The 24,272-nt window shown below is 43.4% G+C and overlaps 1 protein-coding gene across 2 annotated transcripts; it reads left to right on the top strand.

Annotated features, from left to right (window-relative positions):
- The first annotated feature begins 10,470 nt into the window (after nucleotides 1-10,470).
- Nucleotides 10,471-23,989, top strand: SUCLG1 (succinate-CoA ligase GDP/ADP-forming subunit alpha). Of its 2 annotated transcripts, none has more exons than XM_015862805.2 (9): nucleotides 10,471-10,708; nucleotides 14,944-15,047; nucleotides 15,947-16,063; nucleotides 16,595-16,807; nucleotides 16,896-16,953; nucleotides 19,099-19,182; nucleotides 19,823-19,974; nucleotides 20,737-20,925; nucleotides 21,599-23,989. In XM_015862805.2, the coding sequence occupies exons 1-9, from the start codon at nucleotides 10,564-10,566 to the stop codon at nucleotides 21,623-21,625; spliced, it is 1,089 nt and encodes a 362-aa protein (XP_015718291.1). In that variant the 5' UTR covers nucleotides 10,471-10,563; the 3' UTR covers nucleotides 21,626-23,989. The 2 variants fall into 2 exon arrangements, with proteins under 2 accessions (XP_015718291.1, XP_015718292.1); XM_015862806.2 differs by having other exon boundaries at nucleotides 10,478-10,615.
- The last annotated feature ends 283 nt before the right edge of the window (nucleotides 23,990-24,272 follow it).

Raw genomic sequence — 24,272 nt, forward strand, 5'->3', positions numbered from 1 at the left:
TGTGGTGGTAATTTCATTCTTAAGGTAACTGTTTTGGGAACGACACAAAATACTTGCTGAGAGTAACTTGTGCTCTGGCTCCATTAAAAGGTTCTGTCTGCATTTTCCCTTCATGTGGGCGCTTCATCCAGACCCTTTTGCATTTGATTTCTTTTTCCTTAAGGTAAATACACTACGTTACTTTAAATTAACCAGATTCTCTTAACCATCACTTGTCAGTTGCAGCACTTGTTATGCACCTGTCTTAAATCTGCATGTCTGAAACCTGCGTGTGTAAGCCATTTTTTGCCTTTCTTTACATTTTGCCTTTCCTGCCCATCCATCCTGTTAATTCGGAAGCTCTTCGTACTGACCAACCTGGCTACCATCCAACCAACAACTTGCTGGAAGTGCTGAAGTTTCTCTTCTTGCAAATCTGATGCTGCTGAAGCTGTTCACAAAATCACGACTCCGTCTGGATTGCCACGGGCTGTTTTCTGATAGTGTTGGGCTCCTAATGCAATCCTACATAAACAGAGAGCAATCAAGCAAAACTTTGTGAGGAAGCTTCTTCTCACACAGCACGCTTCTGAAAATGAGATTAGCAGGAGGAGTGTTGCTGTTGACTCTCTGAAGTCAGACAGCCCCTTCTCAAAAAGCCAATGAAACCATTACAGCACTATTTCTTTCTGGCCTCGGACCAAATATGATCTCATTCAGCTCTGTGCTTAGCAGGGGCTCGTTAAATCTAAGCCTGAACGCAGCAGGTCTAATTCTTCAGCTTCTCCGGGTGCTTAAGATGCTTGTGGCACAGCCCAGTACTTCTGTGACAGCTTTCTCTGCTGGGGGATCTTCGAGCAGGTCTCAGGCTGTGGGCTACCTGTGCATTTCAGTGTACTACAGGGTTAGAATTAAAACATCTGCAGTGCTGGAGAAAGATTTATGTCTGAACTGGTTCTGGAGGTTTTGTGCAGATTTTTGTGCAGATCCCCTTCTCACCAGTTCAAGGCACTGGAACAGGTTGCCCAAAAAGCCTGTGGATGCCCCGTCCATCCCTGCAGGTGTTCAAGGCCAGGTTGGATGCGGCCCTGGGCAGCCTGGGCTGGTATTAAATGTGGAAGTTGGTGGCCCTGCATGTGGCGGGGGGGTTGGAGCTTCATGATCCTTGAGGTCCCTTCCAACCTGGACCACTCTGTGATGCCTGCTGGGGCTTTGGGCAGCCCGACCTGGTGGGAGATGTCCCTGCAAATGACAGGGAGTTGGAGGTGGATGGCGTTTCAGGTTCTTTCCCACCATTCCCTGATGCAACTCTATGCCATTCTCTGTTGTCATCAGAGAGCACCTCACCTGTAGGCTGTCCTGAGGCCTCCCCTCAGCCTCCTCTTCTTTAGACTGAACAAACCAAGGGATCTCAGCTGCTTTTCATACATGTTACCTTCTAGGACCTTCACCATCTCCACAACCCTCCTTTGGATGTTCTCCAGTCGTTTTATATCCTTATATTGCACCCCCAAACCTGTTCACAGTGCTTGAGGTGAGGCCACACCAATGTAGCATAGCACAACCTCTTCCCTTGCTTTCCTTTCAGTTGTATTTGCTGTGTTTGATTTTAACACCTTTGGTTTTGGTTTGACTTCCATTTTTTAAGCCGCTTTCCAAAACAGCCTCGAGAAGCCTGTTGTAACAACTCTTGTAACAGCAAGAGATGTCCTTTCAGTGCCCAAGGCAGGGGAGGTGTGACTACTTAGGGTGCGATGTCACAGCATTCCCTGTCACCCTTCCCTGTTACCCAATGCTTTCCAAGGTGAAAGGTTGCAATCCATCCCTGCACGCAAATCCTGGCATTGCTTTCTGCACTGTGGGTAATGCACAGCTGATTGGCCATTAACACTGAATTATGGATAAGCTCGGCCTTGGAGAAAACAAACATTTCTAGGAAGATCAACAGCAGCAGTAAAATTGATGAGAAAGAGAGGTAATAAAACAGTAATATCATTCAAAAAGAAAGAAAAAAGAACAGCAATACGGATATGATATAAGTGCTTCAGGTATGACTGAATTGCCTTTGGTTAGCAGGTTATCTAATTAAGCTGAATTAACTAAGGAGAAATAAATTTAAGAGTTTAGTTAAAGTGATTCACCTCGTTCCACATTATCAAACAAGTGTCAGGTTTTTATTACTATCTCTGTAGGTCTCGTTTCATGATCTGATCTAATTATTGCACTGTGGAACCTGACATAGAAGGAAATGGAAATAATTAAGCAGGCAGCATAGAGTATGTCTGCTCCACATATGAAAGCAAATGATTCCAACCCAAGCGATAAACACGAGTGCATTATAACCAGTGAGAAAAATGAGCTGTAATGAGTATTAGTAAGGTAAAATAAGTGTTAATATCCTTTAAACATAGAGCCAGAGCCATCTTGCAAACAACGAAAGCCTCTTTGCTTATCCAGATAAAATCAGTAAGTCTGGAGGAGCTGGGATATCCAGTTTAATCTGGGATGTTGAGTTAGGAATGTTCTTTAATCACTCCAAATTCCAAGTTAATCTGATGCCGTATCAGTAGATATTCAGTCACGCATAAAAACATCATGGAAGCCAATGTGTCTGCAACTGGGGTCATCCCTTCTCTGTGCACCAACACCAAACTCCTCATTCCCTCATGGTGCTCTTCCAGTGCAAGGCTGATTAAAAAAAATTACTAACATCAAAGGTCAAAATCACTAATTAAACATAAACTCCCTTAAAACATTTTCAAGGCCTTAATTTCAGTAGCTCGTGAGTTATTTGCTTGCTACAGCGCACGGTCTTCTGCTAACAAGGTTCTAATAAACCATCCAGTTTAATTCCAACACAACGTGGTTGGAAATGACAAATGAAATTGAAAGCCACCACTGTAAATCCAGACAGTTCACTGTGATGCTCGTCTTACTGCCTTAATTCCTGGGTTGGAAAAGGAGCCTGGCCTACCTCGTATCCTTAATAGAGTGTAGATTTTCAGAGGGGATCTTTCCATTCTCTTCTTGACTTTATGTATAGATTAGCGAGGATTGGACCAGCTCAGTAAGGAATCCAAATCTATCAGCTCCTTACTAAAATCTTGCATAGCAAAATTCTTGTGTAATTGAAGAGAAAGTCATTATTTAACATTTTTCTCTGCTGAGATGGTAAGAGGTACAAAGGACCTCCATTTCAAACCCACTCTGTGACTTGGGCCACTCAGCCCCAAGCCTGTAGCTCTGCATGGGGTTGTTGCGACTGAAGTACAATATTTCTGGGTTAAATACATTCTGTACTACATATTCATTGAAAAAGAGGGAAAAGAAATGTGATTACCTTTATGGCTTTCATTTGGCTACTGCAGTGTGAGAGTGCCCATTCTGCAGGTGCTCTGTGGTGGACAGTGATGATGCCTTTCCTAAGAGAAATGCATTCAGTGGAGACGTTCATGCCCCAAGGCCTACACTTACTGCTTGAAGAATACAGACAATATCTTAGGGATGTTATTTACAGGATCAATACTGCTATTTAGCCAGACAGCTGCAAAGCATGGGCGAATACCATCTGCTCTAATACATTTCTCTGTCTATCGATCTCTCTCTGCATGTGTTTTGCTGATCAAACAGAGAAAGCAGGAACAGGAGCAACTTATTCTTACTTTTACTGCATCAGTAATAGCATTTGTCCATACAACTTGCCACTCAAAAGCTACGTGTGCAGCTTGAGCAAACATGGAGCCCGATGGAAAGAGCCAAGTTGGCTCATGCCATCTATTACAGACAGAACCTGACCCCTCCTGGCACACCTACCCCAAGGTTCCTATGGGAACTTGTCCCACCAGCACCTGCAGGACGTACACTAACAACTAAATATATATATATATAAATATAAACATTACTTTGGAATCTGTCATTTACACCACTGTAAGTGAGTAAAGGAGGTTCAGTCTTGCTCTCTTTAGAGCTGCTGACTTGATTTGAAGTCCCAAAAGAACAACAAAACACAGTGGATACAGTACATGAGGGAATACAGATGGCTTCTGAACTGGTTTTAATCTGAATCCTAGCTCTTCTCAATAGGAAACTGGCAGCTCTGTGAGCTGCCAATGGACCCTGGGCAGCCTGATCTCATGGTTGGTAACTGCCCAGGGTAGTGGCATTTCACTACTCAGTGCTGCTGCCAATCCCTGCAGCATCAACAGAAGAGATGTTCAAAGACAGGAGTGTATAAAACTCATCTTTGTCCCTCCCCAGGAAAGCAACTCTCTGTAGCACCGAGGCTGATCTGAGAAGACCTGAACAGGCTTTTTGCCTTTTAATGGCATCGAGAGCTTATTTCTAACACTCCCATTGATTTTACCTAACGCTGTTGGGGCTCTCTCACAGCAGTGATGCTGCAAATCGATGTTCAGGATAAAACTATGGTGGTGTTGCACTCAGCAGCAGAACTCCTAATGATCTTGAAGCAGATAGATTTTCCTTAGCAATTACCCTATCCACAGCAGCATCTGGTCATAACAAGGACAGTAACTCCATGCACCTGCAGAACACACACACAGTCCATCCGCGTGAGTACAGAAGTGAAGTGCAGGCATTAATTTTTCCACCTGCATTTTCCCAACATTAAGGCCAGAATCCTTTCACTTACAGCTTTGTAAGACAAATAAGCCTGTTGGCTTTTAGGATATTTGGCATTATTTTACCATAAGTATAGTAATGGCACTGGCACAGGTTGCCCAGAGAAGTGGTGGATGCCCTGACCTTGGAGACACTCAAGGTCAGGCTTGATGGGGCTCTGAGCACCTGATGGAGCTGTAGCTGTCCCTGCTCATTGCAGGGCAGTTGGACCAGATGGCCTCCAAAGGTCCCTTCCAACTCAAACCCTTCTGTGACTGTGTGATTTTGGGGTGTTAATGTTGCTGCAGTGTCACACGGCTGCTTGGAGCCAGGATGAGCTCAGTGGGGCTTCCTGGCAGGGAACGGGGATAACAAGGACACATCAAGGAGTAATTAGAAGAACAAATAAATTAACATGAACAAATTGCTGCCAATTGCTAAAGCTGAAGAAAACAACACTGGATTCAACCCTTTTCCAAGACCATCAATAAAATAAAATCTTTATATATGTCATTCAAGTGTATATTATATATCTTTAAAATAGCTCTGTATTCTTGTCATAGCACAAATTGCAACCAAATGTGATACTTTCCACATACACTAAGGCAGCATCCAAATATTGATGAAGAAACGTGCCTGCTCGCTCAAGATGCCAAAGTCCTTTAAGACAGCTTAAGTAAAACACCTTAAAATAATGATTACACTGGGAATATGACTGAAGTCCAGCAAATAATTGATAAAAGGGAAGAAAATATTTGACTTCCCCATGGCTTTCCTCATGTAAGTACATATTTACAGTTGACTTGTCATCAATGACTAATTAAGATTTATGAATATGACAGCAATCTGAGATATGATTACAGCCCTTGCTCTCCTTCACACGGTATTGTTAATTTGCTTGTTTCTCTGCAGACCATTAAGATGATGCATATATCTGTGCATCAGCTATTTATTTTAGCTATTGCTTAGCTATGCACCAGCTATTTATTTTAACTATTCTTTAGCTATGCATCAGCTGTTATCTTAATTAGCTATTTTAAATCTTAGTTAATGGACATCTAATTTTTTCCCTCATCTCGGGTAGCTGGCATTAAAAGTTCTATCCAAAAGACCGTGACATCAACCTATAGTTACTTCAGTCTAACCAAGCAGGAACAATAAATTACATACAAAAGAACTAAAAAAGAGCAATTTGGGGGCACTGCCATCTGTTCCAATTTGCCACATGGCACTTGTGGGCACGGTGGATGGTCCTATGGTAAAAAAGGATGAATAACTTTGGGAGAGAATCACTGCAGAAGGCACAAATTTCCCATTGCTGAATGAGAAAACTCAACCCAAATCATATTTTGTCATTTGGGTATGTCCAGTTGGGAATATATGATGATATACATTCCATACTTGGGCTTGGGTAATTGCAAACCTGTGAATAATCCCTTTGATTCTGAATGGAATTAGTACTGATATTGAAGAATTAACACAGCGGGACACAATGTTCCTGCACCTTTCCTTTTCATTTAGGGATGGAATTAAAGTGGGTTTTCCTTTGTTTAGTGCTTCCCTTGGAGCCTGCAAGGCCATCATGGCGTATACAGAGTTTCTGTGCTGATGGATGGAGTGAGAAATAAAGAGAGTTCAGAGCGCCCCCAGGGTTGTGTGGCTCTGCAGATGTGAGCTGTGTACATCTGGTTTGCAGAATTCAAACCATCAGCAATGGACTGCAAAGATGCCTGCATGTTATCACAATGGACAGGTGGGATCCTCCATCTGACCCATAGACTCATCTGAAAGGAGGTAGCAGTGGGAGCCTGCTGTGTGCTGAATTATAGAATCATAGAACCATTAGTGTTGGAAGGGGCCTTTAAAGATCATCTGGCCCAACTCCCCTGCAATAAACCTACAACTACAGCTCCATCAGGTGCCCAGAGCCCCATCCAGCCTGACCTTGAGTGACTCCAGGGAAGGAAGAGTGTTGACTTTCGTTTCAAAGCTAAACTTCAGAGGCTGCCTTTGTAGCAAATCACGTCCTGCCAGATGCTACTTTGCTCCAGGAGACAGGGATGCTGTTTGCAGAGGTGCCAGGTGGGGTTTCCATGGGTGATGGGCTCTCCAACAGCCTGGTAGCAGCCTCCTATAGAACAGGAGATGTGCAGCCGAGGTGTGTGGGACAAAGTTAAAGTGATGACATGCAGCCATAGAAGCTTACTCCTTCTCGAAATCATTTTTAGCTATTTCCTGAACCACATCTGACTCCTCTTAACAATTTCTCCACGGTTATTATTATTTTTTCCCTTGTTTTTAGATTTGCTTTCCCCTTAAGGGAATGCTTTCATAGCAATTTCACAGCAATTCAGTTTTGGTTTTGTTTGTAACATAAGTGTTGCCAGTGGAGTGAAAACAGAATCCACAGGCACAATGATTGGTCACAACAGAGTGAATACATGAATTAATTCTCTCCAGTGTTGTTATGACTTTCACGTGCACGGTGATGGCACAGGCTGCTGCTCTAACTGCTGTGTCTTCCTTCAGGAGGAGGAAAATTCTCTGAAGGTTTGTGGGAGATAATTAGTTTGAACCAACCTCCAGAAAAGATGGATCCTCCTGTGGGAACCTCAGAGCTAAATGTGGAGAATGAACAGGTTCCTATGGGTGACATGAGAGGAGGGAGACACTGGGCTGCTCTGAGAAGGGAGGAAGAATATTCTTCCCCTGCCCTTCACTTGTCTCCTTTGTGCTGCAGTTATTTGCCTTTCTGCCATGAATTGGGCAGGGATGCAGCCAATCTCTGCATCAGCATGGCACTAAAATTAGCTCCCTTTGAGAGAGAATGCCCTGAGTTTGGCTTGATTATGTTTGCTTCATCTTTTTGTTATTTCTTAACTATTTCAGCAGGAGGAAGCAGGTCTTCATGAGCTCCAACTGTTGAGCTTCAACAAGACCAAGGTAAATGCCATTAGTTAATCCTAGAGAAAGTGTAGAAATATGGCTTTTTTTTTTTTTTTTCTTTTCCTGCAGTGAACTTATCAGCATAGAGGAAGTCATATTCTTGTGGTCACTTAGATTTCCTGCCTTCAGCAAAGCATTTTGTGCCCTTTCAACATCCCCTTCTCCTTCCTGTCTCTCTGCTTCCAGCAGGTTCCCTTCAGCCCGAACAGTCTGAGGATTTTAGCAAGGCATCGAAGTCGTTACTCAAGAAAAACCATTCCTAAAGCATCTTCCAACAGTGGCCTAAGGACAGGAGCCTGGTTCTGCTTTATTGCACAGTCCTTGCTTTCACTCTTCAGCCGAACTTATACCAGTGCTGGGAGAGGAGTTAAACAACGAAGCAGCTGCGACATCTAGTGGCACTTTTGGATATTTCAACTCAGACAAAAAATACCCACTCTGAATATGACCGTGTGTTTACTTGACAATCAAGCCTTCGTGCACAGCCTGCAGTTTTCCTCTACGATGGAGCCATGGGAAGAGTAACAACCATCATTTTAGTCAGTGGAGGCGCAGGGGTGTTCAGCCATCCGCTGCTTTTCTGCCATAACTGGTGATGAAAGGTCTCCCAGAAAACAAAAGTAGAAGAAAATGCTTTAAAGGAGCGATTTGAATGTCATTCTGTGGGTTTACACCAGTGCAAAAACAACTGTAGAGATGAATAGGGAAATAAAAGATGGGGATGGGCTGATGGTTGGAAGGAACTGAAGTGCTGTTTCTGCTGATGGTACCAACAAGGCCTCCCAGGGCTCAAGAGCTGGGACAGCACATGTGCACTCACCTGGCATAAAGGACATTGATTCCTTCTCTAGCAGTATGCCATTTGGTGACAGTTCTATCCTGGTGCTTCTGAGTTCCAGTGCTTGGAGCATAGTCTGTGTATATGCTAGGGAATTAATCACAGAATCATTGAATGGTTTGGGTTGGAAGAGACCTGTAAGATCATCTAATGCCAACTACAGGCAGGGACACCCCCTTCTAGACCAGGGTGCTCACAGCCCCATCCAGCCTGGCCTTGAATGCTTCCAGGGAGGGGACATTCACAGTCTCACTGGGCAACCTGTTCCAGTGTCTCACCACCCTCACAACAAAGAATTCCTTCCTAATATCTAATCTAAATCTACCCTCTTCCAGTTTAAAATACAAGGCATAGGCTCTGGAGTGTAAACAGGACACCCTGGAAAATGCAGGTGTGGCATTTCTGCTTTTGGTGCTAGTAAATCCAGTTGTTTCAGGGTGATTTATTTACACTGCACATTTGGTCAGATGATGGAAGCAAACAGAGCATTAGCATTGCCTTTTCTCATACAAAGGCTGGGAGGAATTGACTGATTTCTGTGATGGCCCTAAGGAAGCGCACAGACCCCAAGCACCAAAGTCCCACAACTGTCCAACCAGAATGTAAGCAAAGGAAAGAAAAGCATTTTACCATTAGTTTTAAGAGAGTATCAAAAGAAGTTCAATTTTGTGCTTGCAGCGAATCCTTTTCACCCAAGGATCTAGGAAAGGCAAAATGTGAGCAGGCAATGTGATTTTATCTTATGCTACCGCTGGAGCTCCCAGGTAGGTAAACATTAACATGATACTTTATTCCTTTGGGTTGTTTTTTCTTTCCCTTTTTCTATCTGAAGGTTGAGCTCTCTGTAGACATACCAAGTAGAAAGTCTCATGTTTAACCTCATGAAGATCTGCTTTCAAACAAGATCAAAGCCCAGCTCTAAGTAAGAGAGCAAAAAGTTGTTTTCACTGGGGATTTGGCTTGTTGCAAGGTGTGTGATTTCCATAAGGTTCAGCTCCAAGATCCGTGTTGCTCTTAAAATGAGCTTAAAAGTGTATGAGAAAGACCCACCCCTTCTTGCAGTGGCTGAAAAGCATTGTTCAGAGATTAATATCCAACCCTTTGGCTGCCCCACACTGAGCTGGAGCTCAGTCTGTCCTAAGCAATGCAGGGGAACTCCTGTCAGTGCCACCTAAGTGCTGCTCACTGCTGTATTGTTTCTCCCTGGGGTTGAATGGATTCCTTCTACTTAGCTGATTAAATCGGTTAAATTAGTGTTGGCTGAACAGTGTGTTCTCTGCTAGGAACAAAGATGATGATCAGGGGGCTGGAGCACCTCCCCTATGAAGACAGGCTGAGGGAGTTGGGTTTGTTCAGCCTAGAGAAGGTTGCGGGGTGACCTCATTGCAGCCTTTCAATACCTGAAGGGAACTTACACCCAGGAGGGGAGTAAACTCTTCGAAAGGGCTGATAATAGCAGGACACGGGGAAATGGTTTGAAGTTAAAGAGGGAAGATTTAGGTTGGATGTTAGGGGGAAGTTCTTCAATAGGAGAGTGGTTAGGCCCTGGAACAGGCTGCCCAGGGAGGTTGTGGATGCCCCGTCCTTGGAGGTGTTCAAGACCAGGTTGGACGGGGCCCTGGGCAACCTGATCTAGTAAAGGTGTATGTTTGGTGGCCCTGCCAGGCAGGGGGGTTGGAACTACATGATCCTTGAGGTCCCTTCCAACCCGGGTCATTCTGTGATTCTGTGAACAAAGCCACTGAATTAAACCAACCCCAAAACAGGCTGATTTCTTCTTACCTCCAAGCGAGCAGAGCTGGTTTCTGTACTCAGGTAAGAGTGATAGGGGGAGATGTAATGGCCTTAAGAGTGGTAGTGCATTGGCACTATTGTACGGGGGGGGTCTTGGGGTCGCTGTCCTTGGAGGTGGTGTAGATGAAGGACACGGTTAGTGCTCATGGTAGGGCTGGGCTGGGCTTGGTGAGGAGCTCTCAGGGTTCCCCCCAGCGGCGGGCGGGCACTCACGGCTCAGCACTCACACAACTGCGGACTACAGGCCCCACTATCCCCCGCGAGCCTTCCCCCTTCTCCGAGGGCCTTCCCTTGAAGCCAATAGCAGCGCAGGGCTGCCCGGTTCCGTGCCGGGGTGGGCAGTGCTCAGGCAGTGCCGCCGTGCCGGTGTCATTGGCGAGGGGACGATGTCTCACTGCAGCGCCGCGGCCGGCCGCCTTCTGGGCCGCTTCCTCCGCCGTGAGTACCGGCCTTCGCCCTTCGACGCTGTTCCGGGGCCTTCCCCGCTGCTTGGCAACCGGCTCTCCCCGCTCCTATCGCCGCCGCTCCGGGGTAGGCCGCGGGGCCTGCGATGAGGGGGAGCCCGGTCGCCTCCTCCTCCTTCGTGTTGTCGGGGCCGGGCCTGCATCGGGGCAAGGTCACCTGGGAAGGGGAGAGCGGGGCTGGGCCGTGGGGCTGCGCTCTGAGGGGCGGTGAGGAGAACACACGGCCCGGGGAGCTGAGCTACCTCAGGACGGAGGAGCTCGGCTCTGGGGCAGCTTCTTTTGTGGTGGAGAAGAGCCAAGTCGGGCTCTTTTCGGTCAGCAAGGAGAGCTGGAGTCTTAGTGATACATTATCCCTTTTAGGAGGGGCTGACACGGATCCTGGAGCCCAACTTGTGGTTCTGTCACCCAAAACTCAAACCTTGTGTCTGATTGAAGTCCGAATGCTCCTCGAGTTCCACCACAGTGGTTTTAAAAGCGAGGGAATGTTGTTGCGGTGCTCTATGGGAAGTTGGGGAGGCTGTTCTCTCAGTGACATATCCAGAAATAATTAGACTTCCTATAGGCCTAAGGAAGCTGATGTTGATCGGAACTGTAATCTGGGCTGCATTAAAAGAAGAGAGGCAGTGGGGTGAGGGAGGTGATTGCCCCCTCTGTTCTGCCATTGTGAGACCACATCTGGAGTATTATGTACAGGCCTGGGACCCCCAGCACAAGAACATCTGAGCTGATGGGGGGCAATGCTGCCCATGGTGAGGAGGTTGGAACTAGATGAACTTTAAGGTCCCTCCCAACCCAAACCGTTTAGTATTTGTATGAGTTGCATACACTCACTTTGAGCAGTGCTTTGGGCTGTGGAGGCCTCTTAAAGCCTTTTAGTTACACGATTTCACCCTGCCCTATGTCCCCCATAAGCACCAGTGGAAAGCTGTGCAGCCTCAGCACGGTGTCAATGTTGAGCTCTTTGAACTCGCTCCTGTGAAACCAATAGGATTGGTCCTGTTGGTGGATGGGCATGTAGCATCTCTGGTGTTGGTTAATTTGTACTCCAGCAAAGCTAATTTTTTACAGCTTTTTATGTCTTTAAAACCCCACTTCATTCCCTTTGCAGACAGCAGTAAAACAGATTGAGGGAAGAGCATTTAAGGTGCTTTTTTGGGCTGTAAGGTGAGCGGTGGGCTGAGTGGTTCAAGAGGTGTTTGCAACAGTTTATAAACTCTTTAAAAGAAGCTTATGAGAGGTCTAATATTCCTTCATTGAAACATTTATCTGGTTCAGTGCTCTTAGATAATGTTAAAAGTCTGCTGGAACCTTAAATTTGGGGTGTGAGCAGCACTGAGAGCAGGAGGGTTCCCAGCCCTTCATGCATTCATAGTGAAGTATATATGGGGAAAAAGTTTGTTGGCTTGGAAGAACGGTGCCTATTTTCCACGTGCTCTTAAATTTGGGAGGAAACTTCTCTCTTTGTGACTCCATGGCCCATTGCAGCCAGTATTGTTCATTGCAGTGAGTGGGGTTTTTTGGTTTGGGAACCAAATTCTTCTAAATGTCGCTTTCCCATTAGTCCTACTTCTGTGTAATGTGGTGGGTGTTGCATAGTCATCACATCTATCCTTTTACAGACTGATTAATTTATTTCTTAAACCTCTATGCTGTGTTCATAGATGGGGTTTTCCATAACTAACAGGAATTTGGCAAGGGAAGAGTGAAGGGAAGAGAAGCTGAGGAGCAGTAGCTAGAAATCCTGTCCTGACCACATAATCCTCTTTCAGACAAGGAATAAGGTATCCTGAGCAATCCCTCGATCACATGAGATCTCTTTGGTCAATAAGGATCATCTTGTACCAGTGTAATCGATACCTCCAGGGCTGAATTCTAATGGTCTAAACCTAAAGGAAGGGCTGGGATGAGAAAAATTACATCAAACCTCAAACTTCCAGTCAGTGAGCTTGGAAATCTCACTGCAGCACTTTAGTCTTCATTCCACTTGTTGGTCCTCCCCCCCATGTATACTCTGTTGTAAAAGCTATCCAGAACTGCTGCTGTTCTGTCCTCTTCCAGCCAGTGATTGTAGGCAGAGGAAGGAGATGGAAAAAACTTGTAGTATTTCCAATGGTGATCTTTGGATTTGACACCCTTCCCTGCCTTTGCCTTGAAGTCCGTTCTTCCCATCTCTACGGCAGCCCATATATTTTCTAAGGCTTTCTTCTTTTCTTGCATAGGAAATAGAAAGGAAAAGGAATATCTTTCTTCATCTCTAAGCTCCCAGGAGTGTCAGCAGTGAGGTTGGCTTTTAGTGGCTTGTTGCTGAAGCTCTGCAAGCAGAAGAGCAAATAATTTCTTGTCCTGTCTTCCTGAAGGCACATGGATTACACTGAGGAAACCTAATTTGTTCTATCAGAAGCAATTCCTTGAACAGCAGTTGGAAGCTGTAAAACAAGATGAGCTGGTGAATGAAAGGTCCTAGCTGGAAATTGAGACTTGGGTTCTATTTCTGACTCTTACCTGCTGTGAACTTGGGCGTGCCATTTCCATTTCCACCTGTTTCCTTCTCATCTCATGTCTGTTAAATCTCCTGCTGTTTGCACTCAGGACTTGCAGCCTGTGCCACGTACAGCAAAACTTCAGCTCCAGCTGTACCTTTGCTGCTCTTATTGTGCTGGTGGCCAGGCTTCACATGAGGTCATGGAAGGAAACGGTGAGCTGTATCGTGCCAGCTACAAAGAATAATATAAATCTCTCATCCTAATCCAGCCCAGAAAGCACAAAGTGATTTTATTTCTTCATTTCCTTCAAAACATATTGCTCTGTAGACATGTGTATGTGCTGAGCTACCTCTGCCAGAAGACATAGAATCATGGAACGGCCTGGGTTGAAAAGGACCGCAATGATCATCCAGTTCCAACCCCCTGCTGTGTGCAGGGTCACCAACCAGCATAACAGGCTGCTCAGTGCCCCATCCAACATGGCCTTGAATTCCTTCAGGGATAGGGCATCCACAGCCTCCTTGGGCAACCTGTTCCAGCGCGTCACCACCCTCTGGGTGAAAAACTTCCTCCTAATATCCAACCTAAACCTCCCCTGTCTCAGTTTAAAACCATTCCCCCTTGTCCTATCACTATCCAGATCAAGTCAGCAAACTGCTCACACCAATAGCCAGACTATTTTAAACCAGTTGTATTTTCCCTAAACCAAGATTACTCTGTCATTTATGAGGTATTTTCAAGAGTAAATCCATAAAAAGTTTTGGAATTCAAGCAGTTTTTCAGTTATCTGTGCAGAAGAATAAATCTTTTCCAAGCTGTCAAAGTATGAAAAAGAAAAGACTTGAAAGCTTCTTATCCTTGAAAAATATATACGTGTATTTGAGAACTGAGAACTGGTCAACATAAGGTTTTGGAAACATGTTTGTGAAAGGCTGCAAATATCTGAAAATAGATACGGGATGGACAGCTGAGCTTTGACTGTGGAAGTGCTTTTATGGGATGGAGAAAGAAGGTCCTGCTAACAGTCACTTCATTCTTGTGTCAGCAGTTTATATTGAAGAATAGTCTTTCTGTGTAATAGCTTTTGCTTGCTTGTTGGAAACCCGGGACTTTAGTTGGATCAATTCATCTTAAAAAAAAGGGGTGGCCAGCAGGGACAGGGAGGTGATTGTCCCCATCTACCCAGCTCTTGTGAGGCCCCATCTGCAGTACTGCATCCAGGCCTGGGGCCCATAGTATAGAAAGGACGTGGAGATCTTGGAGTGGGTCCAGAGGAGGGACATTAAGATGGTCAGAGGGCTGGAGCACCTCTCCTATGAGGAAAGGTTGAGGGAACTGGGCTTGTTTAGCTTGGAGAAGAGAAGGCTCTGGGGAGACCTCATTGTAGCTGCCTAGTCCTTGAAGGGAACATTTAAATAGGAGGGTGAACAGATGTTTATGGGGTGGATAGTGATAGGACAAGAGGAATGGTTTTAAACTGAGACAGGGGAGGTTTCGATTAGATCTTAGGAGGAAGTTTTTCACCCAGAGGGTGGTGTCACACTGGAACAGGTTGCCCAAGGAGGCTGTGGGTGCCCCATCCCTGCAGGCATTCAAGGCCAGGCTGGATGTGGCTCTGGGCAGCCTGGTCTTCTGGTTGGTGACCCTGCACATAGCAGGGGGTTGGAACTGGATGATCATTGTGGTCCTTTTCAACCCAGGCCATTCTATGATTCTATGAAAAATGTGTGTGTACTTATTTGATAGGACATTTTTTAAATGTGGAGCATAACAAGGCAGTGGATTAATGGTTTGCTTTCTCTTTTCTGCCTTTTTGTAGTGCACCAGAATGGAGTACGGCACTGCTCTTACACAGCATCAAGAAAAAATCTGTATATTAACAAAAACACAAAGGTTATCTGTCAGGGTTTTACAGGCAAGCAGGTACGTATGTACAGTATTTTTTCTGTCACCCTTCTGGTGCAGGAAGTTATTTGGCCATAATATATAGTAACTCATAAGAGAGATTATAGTTTGCTCTTTGCTGACAGGAAGCAAAACTCTGTGGTTGAGAAGATCCCTTTGGCTGTGTAGTTTTCTACTCTTCTGTCCAAATAGCTTTTCTCTTAATATCAATAAACTATAGATTTTATTTTCACTGAGCAAACCTAAAACTTTGATTTTGAGTCAACTGTGTTCTGATTCCTCGTTTATTTTGTTTTGTTTTTATAGTTGGGTTTGCTCTTAAGCCTTAAGCTCTGTACAGCTGAAAGGGCTTCTTTGTAAATGGAGACTTGCTCCCTTTGCAGGCTTTAAAAGCGTGACTTTTGTAAACCTTACAGCTTTGAAGGTGCATCTTTCACAACTGCCTTTGAACATCGATGCCTGTGGAAAAAGAATGTTTTAATTTCAATCTGACATCCACTCTTTTACACATTTACAAGAGGATAAGGCTGCTTTTTGCTAAACCTGTCATCTGGCCATGGATGAGAATGGTCATTTCTTTGGTTTTATTGTTGTATTTATCATCTGCCATAACTGATGTGGAAAATAAAACATGGCAGCTATGTCTACAGGTGTATTGGCGACACAGAACAAACTGTTCTTTAGTGTGCCTCAGTTTAAAAGAAAAAACAACCCGTAGCATATTCTAAATTGATTTAAAACAAGTTGATGCACTCTTCAAAATAGATGATTGTTTATTTGGAGTGAAGTCACCTCTTCTCATTGTAAATTTAAGTGCATTAAATTGTCTTCAGAATTATAGATGTCATCAGAGCTTTTTTCCCTCACATTTTATTTGTTATTATATGTATTTTAACTTTGTTCCTTTTCTCTCATAGGGCACCTTTCACAGCCAACAGGCATTGGAGTATGGCACCAATCTAGTTGGAGGAATTTCTCCAGGGAAAGGTGGAAAAACACATCTGGGTCTGCCTGTGTTTAATTCTGTGAAGGAGGTAATTTGTGGCAGTGACTGAAGGAGCAGACAATTCAATCCAAGAACTGATGCTGCTGAATGCTTCCGTTCCTCATAGCGAAGAGACAAATTAGAACCTTGAATGTCTCTGCAAGCAATGAAATAGAAACCTCATAAGAGAGGCTTTCTGTGTGGTCAAGCATAAGCTTGCCTTCTGCTGTGGTCTTCACAGTTAGCAAGGCAAATAACTTTTCTTTGCAGTAGGCTTACATTTTATGCCTGCATCTATTTTCTGATTGATTCTGGTTTGTACGATGAAACTGTGGCCAAGTATTACCTAACAGTGTTTGGGAGGGGGTCCTTTTCAGATAGTGCTTAGGTTTCAGTCCCCTGGTTGCACTTTGTATGTCCATCTCCAGTGAATTTAACACTTGCATGGTTATGGTAAATTGGTATGTTATCTATTTCCTTCATTTTTGCCTGCAGTGGACATATTTTAAGTGACTTGTAATCAGATGCTCTCTTTGGGCCTATTAAATGCTCAATACCTTTTTTATTATTGTCCTTGTAGGCCAAAGAACAGACTGGTGCTTCTGCCACGGTTATATATGTACCTCCTCCATTTGCTGCTGCTGCAATCAATGAAGCAATCGATGCGGAAATGCCCCTGGTTGTTTGCATTACTGAAGGGATTCCCCAGCAGGACATGGTTCGGGTTAAACACAGACTGGTTCGCCAGAGTAAGACTCGACTTGTGGGCCCAAACTGCCCTGGTGTCATTAACGTAAGTGAATTCTCAATTTGCTCCAAGGCTGAAGCATTCTTAGTGATAGTTTGAATGTTTGATTTGTCTTCTCCCATTCTTTCTTCAGCCTGGAGAGTGTAAAATTGGTATCATGCCTGGTCACATTCACAAAAAAGGAAGAATTGGTGAGTTCTTGAATATTTATGCATCGTCTAAAAGTAAAGTTTGGTACTCTTGTATTCTTATCCGCAAGGCTAATGTCATCTGACCCAGAAGACACTTAATATGCTGTATTCTGTACTTTGTCTGTACTTCAGTTCGTAAGTAAGCTTACTCATAAATCCTGAATGCCAAAATCTTAATGTGATAGAGTTTGTTTCCTTAATGCTGTTATCTGAGCACACTTCCAAAGAGAAGGGATTACAAAGAACTTTCTAACCTGAAAATTCAAGCAGTTGTACCATGGTGAGTGGAATCGACAAGCACACCCACTTCTCAGACAGGGGAGCTGAGATCAGAGAGGCAGCGAATTGTTCATAACCACATATTAGTTAAAAACCCTGTAGCATACAAGTGTTGTGTGCTGATTTCCATTCCTTCCTTGTCCGAAACGATAGAAATAAGAATAGATTGTAACTCTTGCATTGCATTATTTAGAAAGTGCTCCAAAACATATGTTGCTACTTTAATAAATAGAGCTTCAGAAACATTGCAAGCAGCACACACTGCCATTATATCTCAGTGGGGTTGCTCATTTAACTTGAACACAGCACCCTCAATGTTTGTAATTTTTCTGGTAAGAACTGTGTTTGCTGTGAGGAAAGCTGCTCAGCATACTGAACAAACTGTACTCAGTTTATATAACATGAAGAACTTCTGCTTGACCACTTCTGACTTTGGAATAAGCTTTACCTGGTGAATGCTGGAATGGAGGAAGCATTAACACTTGTGGCAAACCTGAAATTGAAAAATCAGACCACTGCGGTTATTTCCCTTCTAGCTAACATTAAGCCATTACTCTGTGACTGTGACAGTGACATTTGATACTGTCATTCAGGCTTTCTTCTGAATCAAAGTTCTGTTAAGATCTTGAGTGTCTGCTGGAGTCAAAGAACCACGGAATCTGAATGAATCTTTTGCACATGGAGTGCAGAAGGATGTTTTAAATCCTGGTGTCCTACTACTGCTGGAAGCACAAGCCAGGGAATAAAGATGTGAACTTTGTCATCTTCCCAACTTCATTTAACACTCACCTTTGGTGGAGTGCTCCCCAGCCTTCTCTTGCTCTGAGGCATCCAAGAATCATTTGATAATCTTGGGATGTGAGCTATAAAAGTAGTCACAGTTTTTGGACTGTAGTTTCTTTCACACAATCTGAAACATAGTAAATATAAAGTTCTTTGTGGGCTGGAGTAAGAAAAAAACACCCACTTATTTGCTGGTAGACATTTGCACTCTACTATGGTATAAAGAGTAGATAAAACTACTATAAAACTACCCAGCCTATGATTCAGTGTATAACTTTGTCTGTAGAAAATGTAGTTAGGTCTGGCTGGGGTTGTGGTCTCTTGTAGTACTTTAATATAAATGTTAAATATATATTGCAGAACAACTCAGGTGCAGTAACAAGTATCTTAGTAATGGTAACTCTTTTATGTCATAGAATGGCTTGGAAGGGACCTAAGGATCATAAAGCTCCAACCCCCTCCACCCTCCCCCCCCCCGCCCGCAGGCAGGGCCTCCAACCTCCATATTTAATACGAGACCAGGCTGCCCAGAGCCCATCCCTGAGCACCTCCAGGGATGGGGTATCCACAGCCTCTCTGGGCAGCTGTTCCAGCACCTCACCACTCTCACAGTAAAGAAATTCCCCCTGACATCCAACCTAATTCTTCCCTCCTTCAACTTAAAACCATTTCCCCTTGTCTTGCTTTTATCTACCCTTTCTATGTGGCTTCTTTGGGTTCTGGGAGAACCTGAGTTGCAACCCTGTTTTGAGTTCAAGGTGTTAGCTACTTTTATACAGGACAAGGTATGTATTCTAATTTGTTTCCAGCTTTCTTTCCTGGTAAAGTGGTAGTGTGAAGAATGCCATCTCAGCCAACGTAACTGCTTTGCTGGGCAGCTTTAATCTCTTTACAATTAAGTGTCAAAAATGCCAACCAAGAAATAGTACAAATGTAATCTTATACAGTTTTCATGTTTTGGCAATGATAACTGGAAAACCTGACATCTTGTGTGCAGCTGAGTAAGGTGATTTTGATGAATTTAAGAACAGCTACTTGTAGTCCTGCACTCAGTGTCAAGTTTACTTCCCTTTGTTTCCAAAGGTATCGTGTCAAGATCTGGAACCCTGACCTATGAAGCTGTTCATCAGACAACACAAGTTGGATTGGGGCAGTCCTTCTGTGTTGGTATGTTTCCTCAGAAGCAACCTGTTAGACTCACTGGCTTTTTCTTCGCAGGAACACATTCAAAACAATTTCTTTCTGCAAGCCTAGAAATTGTTGAGTGACTTATCATTATGCTAAGAAACAAGATCTCTGTCTGTTGTGAAGGATAGAACCCTTTTCTGTTACTATCACCACATTAGATTAATAAAAGCCTAGAAAATATCTTTGAGCAGAGAGCTGCCAACAGGCATAGTGTCAGTTTTGAAACAGATTGTTCTGAGAAGTTTAGTATTGATGTAAATGGGTAGAGCATCCTTAGGCATTTAGTTGGGTATTCTGAGCAAGTTGGCTCATTTATATTTTTTCTTAAGATAAAATTCTGTTGCTGGAGTCTTAACTCTGCTGTATCTTGTGTGGAGTCTCTGTATTGTAGTGTTTGGCTTATGGTTTGGAAGGTAATTATCAACATATGTTTAACTTCGGATATCAAGCTCTGTAGAACAGTGGAGAGGTTTAGAGCAGATTCTTTAGCACTCTGAGAGCTGTCTGTCTTAAGAGTCTTAGGAAAAACCTTCATGTTGAAATTTACTTTGAAGCTGTTAATGTAAATGCAGTGTCATTATCTTGAGTTATTTTTTTAATGCAATTTTACATTTTCCAGGGATTGGAGGTGATCCCTTCAATGGAACGAATTTTATTGACTGTCTTGATGTCTTCCTGAAGGATCCTCATACTGAGGGGATCATATTGATTGGGGAAATTGGAGGAAATGCTGAAGAAGATGCAGCAGCTTTCTTGAAGGAAAATAATTCTGTAAGTTTTGAAGAGCTTACTTCCAAATGTGTTGCTGGTTAGCCCTGTTCATAGAATCATAGAATCACAAGGTTGGAAAGGACCTACAAGATCATCTAGACCAACTGTCCTCCCTTTACCATAGCTACAACAAACCACTAAACCATATCTCCTAGCTCCCTATCCAGACACCTCTTGAACACTGCCAGGGATGGCAACTCCACCACCTCCCTGGGCAGCCATTCCAGTGCCTGACCACTCTCTGAGAGAAAAAGTTCCTTCTTATGTCCAGTCTTAACCTCATCTGATAGAACTTATGGCCATTTCCTCGGGTCCTGTTTCTTGTCTGGGAGAAGAGGCCAAGCCCCTCCTCATCACAACCTCCATTCAGGAAATTGTAGAGTGCAATGAGGTCTCCCCTGAGCCTCCTCTTCTCCAGGCTAAACAATCCCAGCTCCCTAAGCTGTTCTTTGTAAGACTTGTGCTCCAGACTCCTCACAAGTTTTGTTGCCCTTCTCTGGACATGTTCTACCATGACAAGAAAGCTTAGTTCCATTTCTAACCTCTACTATGAAAAGAGCAAAAGATACATGCTATCATACCTTGATGTAAGAGAAATTAACCTGATTAAAGCTCCCAGTTCAGTTTAACTGAAGAGCAGCATTAGCTCTAGGTTTTTAATTCTATTCTGAACTAGCCAGGCAAAGATGTATTATTCTGTCACCTCGAATTCTTTCCATTCACTCTTCACCATGTAACTCAGTGTCTTTTCTTTATTGACAGGGTCCAAATGCCAAGCCAGTGGTGTCATTCATTGCTGGTCTGACTGCTCCTCCAGGCAGACGGATGGGTCATGCCGGAGCAATCATTGCGGGTGGAAAGGGTGGGGCTAAAGAGAAGATTGCTGCTCTTCAGAGCGCTGGTGTCGTTGTCAGCATGTCCCCTGCTCAGCTAGGCAGCACCATCTACAAGGTTTGTCATTGGAAGTTGGTATATATGCACTCACACTAAGCAAGAGTCTACTTTTGAGGGAATAAGAGCTGGCAGTGCATATAATACCTAAGTACTCTGTTGCTCGAAGCTTGGTTAATGTAGGTATGACTTAGATGATGTGCAGAGGTAGTTATATGTACTATTGCCTTTATAAGAAGGTGAACAGCAAAATACAGAAATGATTACGCTTTGCTGTGGAGTACAACTACTTCTTGAATTGTGTTTTGTTCTATCAGAGGAAGCAAAGAACCCAGATTAATTTAAATTAATCAAACACGCTTTGAAAGTGCAGTCAATATGGCATATAGAAATGTCTGCTAAGTACTAATTCAGAATTAGAGCTGAATGCAAACAACTGAAAAACTTCTGTATGCTCTTACAGAGAATTAGTGTTTTTCAAGCCATTTTATGCTGTTTCTGGGAGCAAGTGGTTCCTTGGTATCATTGCAATCTAGCTCAATTGCTTTTCATAGCCAGTGAGTTAATGTGAGGTGAGAGAACATTTGCACATATTGAGTATATTACAATTTAGTTTTTAATTCCAGGTTTTAATTCCTAAAATTAGATTTAAGATAAATACAAAGCAATTTAAAATATAATAGTCATAAAAGCCTTTTTTTTTCCATCTGGAATGTCTGTTTACTATTTGCAGGAGTTTGAGAAAAGGAAATTGCTGTAAGAGAAGATACTTTGGAATACTGTCTCCAAACCATCAGTGCAGCACCTGACCTCTGCTTATCTTCTGTTTGCTAATCTTCAGTTGCCCAAATGACTGACACCGGTCATGGAATTTGACTTGGAAGCCATAAACCTTTTGGCTAAACCTGTTTCGATGTCTCCTCGTTTCAGACATGATCACTGCACTGTAAATCACAGCAAATTAATAAATCTGCTACCTAAACCTGATTCAACTTCTTCAATTCCTGAAGCAGAACCGTTTCTTCAGCCACCATAAAGAAACTAATCAGCCTTGAATCTTTTGTAACTTAAGCACTGCCCATTTTAAGGTAAAGTCGCTTATAGAGATGCTTTCAAAGGTCAAGGCACTGACTTTTTATGCACATAAGATAGTTTGCTTTATTTTTAAAGATCTTACTTTGTTTGTTGCTGACGAGTATGTTTGAACAATAGGCCAAAGTTTCCGTCCATTAAACCAAAGCTGCTGGATCTGAAGGGTTTGCTTGTTGATCCATGTAGCTGGGTATGACTCCAGTCCAGACTTCCTTTTCAAGGCTGAGCCGATGCACAGTGTAGTCCTCTAATGACACATAACTCTGTTGTATGGAGAGGTGGAATTTTTATTCAGAAAAATGAGTCTAATTTCCCATGCAAATCTGTATATTCACAATTGTAACTATGAAAATGGTTTCTTCTTTGGCTTACGTTACTTTGCTTTCCTCTTTAACCTAAGCTAGGATTGCATTGTTTTTGTGTCCTGAAATCCCAGTAATGCTGGGACACAATGGACAAGATTGAGTGATCTCTGACAAAGAATGTACTAAGTTATCTTACTTGTTAACCACTCCAAGCACTGTAATGGAAAGCCCTTTTTTACTTTGGAAATAGCCCAAACACAGTGCCTATAAATTAGTGTTGTAAGCTTTATCAGGATGGGCTAAACCCAAGATTGCTTTCTTTTATATAGAGGACTGAAAATCCCTGTAACCTGGCACTTGTCTAAAGCTAACCTTGTGTTCCATAAAGGTGCTGTTACAAAAGCTTGTCTCGTTATTTGTTTAAAGCTGTGAGCTTTCTAACTCAAGCGCCTGTGCAATTTTGTTCCCTAATGCAAGCAGTGACCGTATATCTCAAAGCTGACATTTACAGTTCTGAGAGCTAAACCCCAAGGAAACGTGTAAAAAGACAGATGATATATCTGCTGTTCTGGATGTGTATTAGCACACTTCACATGTGGTCAGGATTTTGGTCAGATGATGGGGTCCACAGGATGCAGAAGTTTGATGCTGTAAAACATGGGGCGTGATTTGCTAAAGTGGACCTGAAATCAAGTCACTAAACAGCTGGGAGCAACACTGAACAGTAAATCATTTGATAAAGGCTATGAAAGCAGGTAGGAATTGAATACTAGATCTGCTCTTGTTTTCAAGTAGTGTCTGATTTAGTTTGAAGCAAAAAAGACAAATCACTGCCCTTTAGTTCAAGAAATATCAGTACTAAAATGTCTCAATCCATACAAAGGTGCAGTTTTTCACCAGTGAATGTTGGGATGTTGCAGCCTGTCTTCTTGTGATCCTGCATCAAAGTTGACTCATTGTAACAGTGGGGGCTTCTCCACAACAGCTTTAGGGATGGGTGGTGATGCTTCTTGATGAACCACCTGAGTTTCATAGACTGTAGAATCACAGAATGGCTTGGGTTGGAAAAGGGACCTCCAGGATCATGAAGCTCCTGCTGCAGGCAGGGCCACCAACCTCCATATCTAATACCAGACCAGGCTGCCCAGGGCCCCATCCAACCTGGCCTTGAACACCTCCAGGGATGGAGCATCCACAGCCTCTCTGGGCAGTTGTTCCAGCACCTTGCTTTCATCACTGCCCCAGTGTTACAGTAAATGACCTTCCAGGACAGCTGAGTAATAAGTGTAATATGTTTCCTGCTAAGGATTGCTCAAATGGAAGCTATTTTAGAGGCACCAGCAATTTTAGCCATTAAACTCCAGTGACTGTTTTACCCTGAAGAGACGTTATTCATATGTTGGTATTTGAGGAAGGGTTTAAAAGTGTGACCCTGATTCTAATGGTCACAGCAGACACTCAGTTCTGCACCTTAGCAACTGCCTGGTTCTGTACAAGCCTGGGGAAGCAGTCAGTGCCAGCGTGGAGCAGAGGATCTTCTGAAGATGGAGAAGAAATCTATGATAGAAAGGCTTCATCTTTTCAGTTTTCTCTCGCTGCCTAAAAATATGCACTTGTAAAAGCCTGATGATGTTTGTCATTGATAATGACAGCGTCTCCTTGAAGAACAGATTCACTTCTGTTTCATGCCACGTGTGCTTGTGAATAAATATCTCAAGTAATCTGAACTGGGAGATTGTTCTGGTTTCATTCTTTAAAGTAAAAGGTTAAGCTGGTGTTGAGCCTTAACCTCTGGCTACTTTACAGCTCAGTAAATAGGTTCTGTGTGCAAGAGAGACATGTCTGTTTTCCCTGCTTCTTTATCTCTCTGTATGTATGTGTTTTATCCTCTTGGATTCCTGCTTTCTCTGGCACTGACGCGGCGCTAATTAGAATTGGATGGATGCTGCGTTGAGATGGTGTAGGTGATCTTTGTTGAACTGAAGCTGAAACTTAACTTGATTCTTTGTG

The sequence above is a fragment of the Coturnix japonica genome, chromosome 4 (assembly GCF_001577835.2).
Source record: "Coturnix japonica isolate 7356 chromosome 4, Coturnix japonica 2.1, whole genome shotgun sequence".
NCBI classification, from domain to species: domain Eukaryota; kingdom Metazoa; phylum Chordata; class Aves; order Galliformes; family Phasianidae; genus Coturnix; species Coturnix japonica.